General features: G+C 33.7%; 2 protein-coding genes across 2 annotated transcripts; both read right to left on the bottom strand.

The window, feature by feature from the left end:
- Positions 1 to 2,569: 2,569 nt before the first annotated feature.
- Positions 2,570 to 3,719, bottom strand: LOC141647240 (germin-like protein). Its single transcript, XM_074455353.1, has 2 exons — positions 3,421 to 3,719; positions 2,570 to 3,262 (listed from the first exon to the last, which is right to left on the bottom strand). The coding sequence occupies exons 1-2, from the start codon at positions 3,542 to 3,544 to the stop codon at positions 2,709 to 2,711; spliced, it is 678 nt and encodes a 225-aa protein (XP_074311454.1). The 5' UTR covers positions 3,545 to 3,719; the 3' UTR covers positions 2,570 to 2,708.
- Positions 3,720 to 5,847: 2,128 nt separating this feature from the next.
- On the bottom strand, positions 5,848 to 12,001 carry LOC141648694 (replication protein A 70 kDa DNA-binding subunit D-like). Its single transcript, XM_074457417.1, has 11 exons — positions 11,852 to 12,001; positions 11,217 to 11,484; positions 10,972 to 11,071; positions 10,758 to 10,885; positions 10,589 to 10,667; positions 10,397 to 10,508; positions 10,002 to 10,180; positions 9,766 to 9,886; positions 9,488 to 9,607; positions 8,711 to 8,791; positions 5,848 to 5,934 (listed from the first exon to the last, which is right to left on the bottom strand). Exons 1-11 carry the CDS (start codon positions 11,999 to 12,001, stop codon positions 5,848 to 5,850), a joined length of 1,425 nt encoding a protein of 474 aa, XP_074313518.1.

The following is a 12,001-nucleotide window of genomic DNA, read 5'->3' as shown; positions in this document are numbered from 1 at the left end:
CAACTGTCAAATAAACGGGTGTCAGATAGCTAAACACATTGTCTTGCATCCATTGAAAATTTAGCTAAAAAATAGCCTTAACCGATCAACCAGATGCCTCAAATTCTCCCACATCCCGCGCTAAGGTGTGGTTTAATGTGCGCATCCTTACCAAACACAAAGCGACCATTTCACCCCTCTATTTTCGACAAATGAATAAACTAGGTTGCTACATTATGTTCAAAGACAAACCAACTATGGTCCTGCAAAAAAGTTTACTTAACGAATATCCAACTTTTCCATCAAATTAATTAAAAAAACTAAATATAATAAGAAAAACTAGCAATTACCTAGTTCAATTTAATACGAAACCAAAAAACCCAAATCAGATATCAACTTGTAGTGTAAAATGTGTGCAATCCATTCATTATCAATAATTCTCTTTAATTTAAATATTCTAAGAGAAAAGGTAATTACTCATTCCCTATGCAAGTTACTAAGTTTTAAAATTTGATGTACTCAAAGATGGGGGAGAAATAGAAAAGAACATCAATTCTTAGAGGCTAACTTACTGAAGCTAGTGAGTTCACTCATTTAGATTGAGTCTGATAAATGGATAAGGGGACATTGAAGCAAGAGTAAATTCTAATCAGAGTCTAATACTAAGAACTCAAACGCTAAATGCACTCACTAACTAGCTATGTTCAGAAAGCCCAAAAATGGATAAGGAAACATTGAAGCAAGAGTAAATTCCCCTCATGGAAAACCAAGAACACGTATTTAAGGATAATATACACCAAACAGAAATGTGTTTCTATTTCTAAAACACAAGAAAATACAGGTGCAAATAATAAGAGCCAGTCACATGGTTGACATAAAGTCTAGAATGATCAGCAACATGCAATCAAATTTTTCCACAAGGACAACGTCATCGGAGTAAAGGATGAATATTGAGTAGCAAAAATACCTGAGCGAGAAATTCCTACTCAATAGCACTTCCAGCTGCAGCTTCTTGTTCTACTACCCCTTTCCATCTAGTAATTTAATTTCCTCTTCAGCAGTAGCATATCCATTATAAGAATCTAAAGCAAGAATGAATGACTATATTAAAGATATTGCCTTGATCAACTAATAAATACCGGTTTTCAAGAATCCTCGAAATGTAAATGGGAAAACTAACAAGCAAGTGAGCCTGTGAAAGAGCATTAAAGCTACCTGTATTTTAAGTATCACAACTACTAGCAATACATTCACCTGAATGTGCGGATCCTCAACAAGGTCGGGGCACTAAGTGAAGTTGTGGCAGTTAAACTCTTCTCATATAGGTGATGTTGCTACTCCATTTTCTTCATCAGTTGTTCTTTTCTTGGTGCTACTAATTCTGCACACCTTCACTTCGTCCGCCTGCCAACAACACATACTTTTCTGCCCATCTTTTTAGTTGTATATCTCTTAACAAGTAAAAAGGATATCAGTTAGAAATGAGGAAATGAGAAATGACAAGGAGCTGAGTATACTTTACCAAATAAACAAGTATTAGCCGTGAGTGATGTTTATAATTATAATATAGAAATTGTCGTCTTAAGAGACACCAACTATTACTGAAGATGGTTGAAAAACTTATCTAATTAAAGTTGTAATAACTTTTCAAAAATCAGCTACAGTAGATTGCATGCATTGGATATAAGTTCATCATGATTGTACAATGGGTAGGTCTCAAAGTTCTACCCTTAGTTTGTACCCTTTTACCTGTACCATTGAGCAACAAGCCAACTAGGTATACTTAAGTAACCAACTGCCAAATCAGGCCAATAATAGTTTCATGCAAAGTTTGTACATCTCTAATAAATAAATTTAGAAGTTTGAGAATAATTAGCTAGATGTGGCTAATTAATTATGACATTTAATTTTGAAGCCTTTTCACATGGGTGTTAATTACTTATAACTTATAAGTATGCTTTTGAAGTACTCCGTGTATATCTATGGTGTAGTTATTTCCGAGTTTGAGTTACACTAAAGTATGTATATACGAGTATAATTTATTTTAGAATCTGGGTTGGTTTAATTCGTTTCATACAATAAAGAAAACCTAATATAGAACTTGTTTTTCAACAATTAGAAGCAAGATTATTACATACAACATTTAATAATCTCCGCAATTTATAAATACATCCTTGAATTACGAATTACGAAGTAATATCTAAGTGCTAAAAAAGGTTTTTCTAACATGTGCCCTTAGGGCACATGATAATAAGTTAAGTAGGGAAATATTGTTGAGATTATTTCACTAATTATGGTAAATATGAGTTTCAACTCTAATTTATCATGATATATTCTCAACAATATTTCCCTAATTAAATTATTAACATATACCCTAACGGCACATCCGCACATATTAGAAAATCCGAAACATATATAGAACCCAAAAAAATATAATCAATTCATTCTTTCGAAAAACAATTCTTGTTTTTTTGCAATAATGTTCTTAGTTCTTCTAAACGCACCATTGTTAAGATCAAATAAGTGAAATCTTGACCAAAAAGTTAAATGGGAAGAAAAGTAAAAAACGAAGTAAGTATTTTACTAGACATAACAAAAAAACAAGTATTGTATTATCACAAGATACTCTTCCAACGATAATATGAAGAATACAATTATTACAACGAGTAAAACACAAAAAAAATAGTTATGCATCTAATAATAGGGAATTATATAGTTAATTCCAAAGATTAATTTCCTGTGGAGAACTTGGATTGCAACATTTTGATGACATTAGCATCAAGCTGAAAAGCCTTGGATAAAACATCAACGTTGATGGGAGGCTCAGCACCAAAGACCGCGTTGGAAACAGTAATCACACCGGGATTCTGGCTGCTCAACCCCGAAAATGCAACTGCTGCTGTCTTACCAATGTTGAGTTGAAAGTGAATTAAACCTTGTGGGAACACAAACACGTCTCCCTTGTTAAGCACCTTTGTGAACAACTTATTACCGCCACTGGCCTGGTTTGAGGTGACGAAACCAACATATATGGTTCCATCCAAGACGGTGAACACCTCAGTGGCGCGAGGGTGGGTGTGGGGTGAGATTAGTCCATATGGCGCGAAGTCTAGCCTAGCAACTGATATGCCGAGAGTGTTGAGTCCGAGTAAGTTCATTGCGCTCACTAGTTTCACACCCGATCCAAGACTGCTTAATGGGGCCGGAACGTCTAGCCCTTTGAACAGAAAATCTTCGGGTGTCGCCTCCATTGGGTTCTTGCAAAAGAGTCCATTCACAAATACTGCAATAATAATACAGAGTACATACGTTAGTAATTATTACATCTCAACCAAAAGCTTAACCTGATGGTTGAAGTCTAATGATCAGTTTAATATTCTAACATTATCGACTTATTGATAAACATGGACCTATATATATAACTCGAAATTAAGTACTTACTTCCGCTATTGGTATCGTTTGTGGCGACACAAAAATCTTGAAGCTGGGTCGGATCAGTGGCATAAACCAAGGATAAGCTTATGAGCAAAAGGGTTAAGTGTGCAAAGATCTTGGAAAGTGCCATGGTAATATCTTTGATTAGTGAGGTGATTATGGGTTTAATTGTGGTTTTTGATGATTGTTTAACACAACAAAATGGGCCTTTTATAGGCTAAGGATTAGATACGTTAATGTTTAAGGGTTGAATTGGTCGTAGAATTTGAAGAAGTATTATGTGATTAAAGTCGCTAATTCTGATGGTTGTATGACTAAATACGTCTTTAATTAGTAGGTAATGACTAAGAACTACTAATACAATTTTTTCATAATGGTGGACCATGTATTAGATATTTAGATATTACCATGAATGTCTAGAACAACTTGCGAACTATAACCAACAATCAAATGAATAACCAGTTTTATAAATCCTCCATTTCAATCAATTCTACACATTTGTTTAAAATATAACTCGCATATATTTTAAACAAATGATTCGAATAGGGAGTAGTTTGTAAGACCTTGTTCTATAAAAACACTGTGTCATACAGATTTACCACCTAAATACTCATAATCATATACTCCGTACTTAGTATATTATTTAAAATGGATAATAAAAGATTTAAAAAACAGTTTAAAAACCTCTTTTACTCAAATTCTTATGTAAAACAGTCTTACACAAAATTTCGTGATTGATGAATTTTTTTGGTAAATGTTAGATGACTAATACTTTAGTTTAATATGGAGTACCTGTTAGAATTAATCCGAATAGAGACCATAAACTTCATACTAAATTATTCGGTAAATACTCGATGCGGAAGCGTACCTGATTACATGACGAATGGTTGGGATGAACCGCCTGGAGGGACGATCTTCAGGATTAGGTCTTCTAGTAGACACACATACCAATAGGGATCTCTCTACTGATGGGATGCGGGGAGATTAGGTTATTGTGTGCTACTAGGGACCATAACCCAGGTGACTTATATATAGTCTCCTTAGTCTAATGCGTCCATCGTGCATTAGCAAACCTAATGGATATCTACACTTAGATCATAGACTGGCCCATACTTTTTATGACGTAAATAAGCCCATATTTAATACACCGTAGTGGATCACTTTATATTTGGGCTAACCTTAACTGATAGCGCATAAATACAATTATTACCGAATTAATAATTTGTCCATATATAATATTGTATTAGGCCCATATTTCTTACAATCTCCCACTTCGGCCAAATACATTCATATATGTGTGACACCTGATAATTGTATTTACAATATAACCTTATGAGCTCAAAAAAAAAAAAAATGCTATCAAACATCCAACCGTCTTAAGCAATTCGGTCCATCAATCATACCAACATAGGATCAAAGCGGCCTTTGCTCCAGTTTGTCGTAGCAGGACCCTCAATGGTCACATATGTCAATATAACCAACGACATGAATCGAGCATGGGAGTGCAGCATGAAAATAGCATCCGAATGTGATCCCTATATGCATATTTTCAACTGGTGCACCTTAGTGAGATCAACCAAAATAACACAGAGTGAAACCGTAAACCTAAAACCTTATTTCTGCAGAACTTAATAACCGTAAACTTTAATGTGTCTAACATGACAAACTCCCACTTAAACTGAATTTCCTTAAAACCGAAACACCCATTTGAGCAATTAGCTCAAGAAAGACCGTGGGTGCTAATTCCTTAGTAAGCGGATCCGCAAAATGGAGTTTGTATCAACATGTATAATTGACACCTTTTCACTCTTGAATTGTTTCTCTAACAATACGTCATTTATATTGTTATTAGAAACTTTACAATTGTACATTTGTCGCAAAATAACTTAAATGGTCTTTCAATACCGTACTGAATTTGCAGCCACATGACAAATGTTCATAACTAACTAGGAGTCGAAATACCAAATGATCTCAACCTGAATCAATCTCCTATAAATAATGTTTTGTTCCAAATATAAATGACCAACAATATATTTGGATGCCCTTAGTGGATCCAAGATCCTAATCCGTATTACCTTAATATCTGTCCAACAAACTTTAGAATGTACACAATATCTGAACGCATACAAGCTAAATATATACCATAATACTTAAACACATTAAATATTTCCTAAGACACATGAGTTTAAGCATTAATGAATCTTTCTGAATATTTTCCTTAGGGCATTTGAGACTAATTTGTCTCCTTAACTGAAAGGGTATTAACTAGAAATATTTACTTACTTCCACTGAATCTTGAGTATCTACAATCATCTACCCATTCATCTAAAACAATTAGGATGACAACAAGGCAGATTTGTAATCTTTATGACGGAAAACCTTACTTGAGCTTTATTGGATGAATTCCCTTATTGCAGAAATTCTACTTTGAATCTATTGAATCAAGGTTCTAGTTACTGCACGTCTGCACTGAATAGTTTCATCAATGTCACCATTGCAAAACAAACCTTTAACATTCATCTAATATAACCAAAATACCGAATATGCCAAAAAGTCCTTATAGTCAATACCGACACGATGATCCTGATTGTCACATTACCTTTTACACCCTTCTTGGTAACAAATGAATATTTGAAACCAATATATTTCACAACTTTAGGTAATGGAACAAAGTCCAAATATCATCATTCATCAAATAACTTATTTTATTTATGGCATCAATCCACTTATATGAGTTAGGACCTTCAATGGTTTGGCAAAAGGAGATTAAATCATCTTTACCATCCCATTATCTAACTCTTACTGCAACTTTTTAGTCCGTCATTACATTGTTATTCCCTTTTAATCATATAGACAACAATGTAATTATCTATAATTGCATTAATCCTTATAAGTGGATCTTTTAATGAATTGGTTCTTGAGATATTTGAGTTTGTTCTACCGAATTGATCTTGACGATCCTATATAGGGAGACTTAATAATTTCAATTACCTTTTCTCCCACTCAAACTCAATATCCTCAACGAACCCCATAATTTCCGTCTTAAATAACTTGATTTTGGGATCATTACCTTATTACCCTTAAACCTTAAGTACTATCCAACAAAATAGTCATTAACATTCCTTAAGTCCAATTATTAACCTTATGGTTTTTAAACCTCAACCTTAATTAGTTAGACATACTAAATATGTAAATAATTTACACTATCATTAAATAGTCAATGCTATTATTAGAACTTTATCCAAAGATAGCTACAATCTTAAGAACTTAGTACTAGAGTAATATGGAAAAGAGTATGAATTATCACACTCCTTACCAGGCCTTAGGATCTTGTTTGCATGCATACTACACCATCCATATTAAGAATCCTCATATGGTGTAATAATATCAAATAAGAGATCGAACTCCTCTAGAAATTCTTTAAAAAATAACCTTGACGTTGTATCTTTAATAGTCATTTGACAAAGTATTAACACTTATGATCAAAGATGATATAATTATTTCTTTACTGAGTAAAATAACTCAGTCAAATATCACTGAAAACGTCAAGAACTTAAAACTTCTCACAAATGAGATTTAGATATCCATACCTAAATTCCGTCTACAAATTAACATAATAATTTAAACCATTAATACTTAAGTGTAAAATGGTTCACTTATCTATGTATGTTAATAATAAGACACCTGAAATCATTTGATATCTAATCTCCCTTTAATTTGTCTTTATCCCCTTAAATATGGAAAACTGAAGTAAAGGAGCCAACAATTTCATTTTGACACAAAACCTTAATATTCCTTATAATGTGTCATACCGAAAAGAAATTGTCACTTCTGACTTATTCTTTATATCCACTGAACTTTAATGCAAACTTACTTGAAAGAGACTAAAATCTGTACTATATAAAGCTATCAACAATGATAGATTCATCATTATTTGAATTTGGAAAACACAAAAAATAATTATTTCTCAATGGACAAAGAACCAAATTTACCCATACGAAAAAAACAGTAACCGTTTCCACCTAAAAGGCGGTACCAAAGTATTTTCCAAATTCAAATAAAAGAACAACTCATTAATGATAACTAAATTAGTTGATTGTCTCAAACTCAGATGATGACTTGCCCCAAATAGATGAATCTTTCATCATCACTTGGCTTGTCACATCTTACTTATACTTGCATCAATATCCTTATGTGGGTGAAAAAACCAGATACACCCACCAAACATGATTGTTGGATATAAAAAAAACATAACCTTACACAACCAAAATGAGAAGCTTAACTTTACTGACACGTCAAGCGTTAAAAAAATTGTTACTAGATTTTCCTTATGTGTCAAAACTCTTAACAAACTAACACTAAAAAGTCTAACGTTATGTTTGTTGTTATTTCTTTGAGTTTGACTTTTGCAGCTTCTTAATGAACTTCTTAATTAACTGAAAAATGCCCTTAAATATTTCCTTAATATTGCCTTAGATAATCACTAAACAATGCATTTTGAACGCCCTACTCCATCCTCAAATCACGTGAGTCCACACGATACTTTCTTTATGAGTAGCAATTATACATTCTTAAAGCAATGTTTAGATTATCGCGGCCTAAAAAATATTTACATTCTCTTACCATTCATTTAATAAATGGTCTCATCCGAATTGAGAATGTAACCGAATATAACAGATATAATGAGCATAAATGTTAATCGAATGAACAAAACTATATCCTTATATTTTGAATAAATTCAAATAATTAAAGTGTCTTTGCACAATTAATATTTAGTTGTTAAACATAAATATTAACTAGTTAAAGACACTACTTTTTAGTAATTGTAATCAAATATTGACGATAAACTCACGTCGAATACTAAGCCTTCCTTTGGGCCGACTTAATAATCACATGAAAATCCGAATAATCATCACATATTTATTACCCTACGTGTATATAATTCTGCCAAATAATGGCCTTCCTTTGGGCCGATCATTATTCGCATGAATTACACACACTAAACTGAAAATTTGAATTTATTCACCCTAACAAGCTGTATGGGCATAATCCTTATGAGTGTCATAAACATTACGACACTCCCTTAACTTGATTTTCAGATTCAAATATTGGCATCCCCATCAACACAAGACACCTAGCACAACATTAAGTTTAGTCTTTGGACATAAAATCAACTTGTAAGTGGTCATCTTGGTGTAGTGATCAAGTATTAACAATAAATTCCTGTCAAACATTAAGTCTTCCTTTGGGCCGACTTAATATTCACATGGAAACCTTACAATTGTTACATACTTACCACCACAAGCATGATTGAATTTTGGCCAAATAATAGCCTTCCTTTGGGCCGACCATTATCCGCATGAAACTCAATCACACACTGTAGTCATAATATTCTAAATCATTCAATTTACACAATAGAGGTCACTTTGACAACTTATTGTGTCGATCAAACAACCTAAAATATTAGACCCGTTATTATAAATCCGATTGTTAATTATTAAATCTGAAAATACAAGTCATTAATTGACAAGTGACTTAACCTTTAGTGATAATATACAAAACTATATCAAAATAGTTCCTTACTTAGTATAAGTCCGTAAAATTAACAAACCATACAAGTATATGTCCTTAATGTTCACTTGTTTAAGCCTTCAATATTTCCTTATGAAATTATGGACACATGACTACTATACCATATCCATAGATCAAACAAACTTTTTTCAAGACTAGTTGTTGCGCCGCGCCCTACCGGGCGCGGAGCCCCAATTCGTGTGAACGTTCTTCCGTTTTCTTAAGGTATATTGTTAGTGTAGTTAGCTTCTAAGGAGGAAACATCTTACTATTTTTAGAAAGATTAGTTATTTATACATATTAGACACTGCGCCTCTAGCAGCTATTGATTTGTAAAAAACTGTATTTGTCAAAAGCTAATTAGTTTTAAGTCTTTACAGTTTATAAAGTGCAACCTTAATATTAGACGCCCGTTGTTAATCCTAAAAGAAACGGTTCCAAAAGTGCGCCAAAATTTGCCAAGGCAGCTTTGAAACGTCTTGCTTTTTTAGTTTAGACAAACTTGTTGCAGCACCCACTCTAGTTTTTGTGTTCTAGAAAGAGCTGTTGTGGGGATGACCTGTACATACAGATGGGTTTTCAGAATTTTGTCTTCGATGTACTCAAGGTAGTTTCCCCGTTCCTGCAGATCACAAAACGTATGCATAAATTGTAAGCCGTTCAATTTTTTTTAAAAGTGAGGTATGAGGTCTCTTATAATATAATCCACTTATTATGGGCTTGTAGTTTGTCTTGGTAGACAGCAAACATACGAGGTACTATGTATAGTAATGTTGTTACCTGCACAGTCATGTCATACAAGTTCGATGCCTCCATTTGTACAAGCTTTTCTGAATTGGTAGTGGCTGCTGTTAGAGTGTATTTTCCAGATGCATCTGCTGCTTCAAATGTCGTTCTCATTCTGTATATGCAAACCAGAGTATAGTCAATAAGCCATAATAGTTTTGTTTGTAGTGTTGTTACTTGGTTGTTTGTGTGTGTAGGGGGGGGGGTAATCTACATTGTTGAATTATTACCGTGGAATTGAGATGACATTTGCTGTTAAACATGAAGCACATGTATATACAGAGCCCTTAGGTTGACTGCTGCTTGTGCCACAAAAGCTACAACCAAGGTACAAGTGTACATCGTATTTGCTGAAATTGTTCAGCTTAACGTGCAACCAGTGGGATTCCTCTTGTAAAGTGTTGTAAGCCTGTAATTTGTACCAATTCTTAATCAATACTTTCTATATATTCGCGTTTGTGAGAGAAATGCTAATGTTCCGTAAAATAAATACCTTTCAAAACGGTATTGATATCTTGTGCACACTCATTGGGTTGGTGATGAGTGTTGATGTCATAAAGTATGGTTGTTGCATTTAATAGTGTGTTTCGGTGTAATATGTAGGTAACATTTTTATGGAACTTACATTCTTTTGGAGAAGATTTTCAATTGTTGTTATCTTGCGTGTGAGCGTTGGATGGCGGCACTCGAAGATCTGTTGTCTCTTTACATTAAGCATGTGTTCGTTTTCCTTAGCCCTGTATTAATGTAAATAGATGTATATATATAGCAAGAAAATATATCATATAGTCATCCAAATCATTCAATGCGTACTTACCATGTCTTAAGTGAGTCGGCTTTTTCTACTTGTGGATTTAAGATAATGAACGAGGCATGCGTTGTTATGAGTGAGAAGCCTGCAATATATGAGATCATAATTTGTTGTAAGTAAGTTTCAATATTTTTTGTTGCTATATACTTACGTGTCAAGTTTCAGATTATTGAACCTTTCTGGTATGAGGGCATCAGAGCTGTAAAGCCAACTACTGGAAAGGTTGCTGCAACAGAGTGTAATGCTGCACATTCTTGTATGGCTAAGTCTGTCCAAGCTGTTATCATCATCACCTGCTGATGACTACATGTAGGAAGAGACGTTTGTAAAGTTTTGTCTTTGTATAGGCCTTTGTATACATAGTTTGGTGTCATCAATTAAAAGTTTACCTGTAATCAACAATTACAACCTCACAAGCATCTGAGGTTCTACAGTTGTAGTTAATATTGTTGCAACGTCGGTCCACATATATAAGAACTCCTAAGACATCTGGGATTGTAGATATAGTTAAATGGCGGATTGGGTGTATGTATTTATTATTTTTTATCTTGTTTATCTTTTTTTCTTTCACATATTATTGTATGTGTATTATTAGTTGGAACTGGTTTGTATATTTAATGGTACTGTAACTTACCGTAGCGAACATCGAGTGATACTATCCTAGGGATAGTTCCAATTAACACGTAATTAGGCATATTAGGAACTTCTAGTTCGGGCACACGTTGGATAATCGTGTCGATGTTGAAATCAATTTCATAAATTTGATTTCCCGAACTTCCTGAACTGTCTGTACGTATTGGTTCGACCCTAGCGTTAACAATGTCGTATTCGTTGCCTTCTTGCATAATATCCTCAAATGCTTCTAAGGATTCATTGAAGAGGTAGGTCTTCATAATAGTACCCTGCACGGACAGGAACGTTTCCTATTACTGTAGTTGGATGTGGTTAAGTTAAAGTACATATGAGTATGCGTTACATGAAAGCTTTGATTTTAGAACCCTTGCTTCTGATTAGGTAAATCTAGGGACAATTGGTCATGCACAGGGAAAATGTAAAGGACCAACAATTAAACACAATTACATTCAGCAACAAGATAACAAAACATATAAGTTTTAAGAGGATGAAGTTCAACAAAATAACAACAAAAAAATATAATTCAGGCAATATTTTAATTTGATTTTTCGACTTTTAGCAAACAATTGCTTATAGTTTAGCGATCAAGGATAGTTTTGTTAATCAGGAAATCTTGTTAAATTATCTGAAATATACCTCGTCATCTTGGAAGGTGATTTCTTGGTACTCTAAGGGGCTTCCAGGTGTTGCTGAACGCACATTTGTTATATCAATGACCCGTGCTTTAATAGTGTACGGACCGGTTGTGCGCGAGAGTTCCCTAATGTGTTTCCTCAAAGGTCTCAT

The sequence above is a fragment of the Silene latifolia genome, chromosome 3, assembly GCF_048544455.1.
Source record: "Silene latifolia isolate original U9 population chromosome 3, ASM4854445v1, whole genome shotgun sequence".
In the NCBI taxonomy this organism is placed as follows: domain Eukaryota; kingdom Viridiplantae; phylum Streptophyta; class Magnoliopsida; order Caryophyllales; family Caryophyllaceae; genus Silene; species Silene latifolia.
The sequence above is the reverse complement of the archived record's forward strand: the minus strand, read 5'-3'. Positions and strand labels throughout refer to the sequence as shown.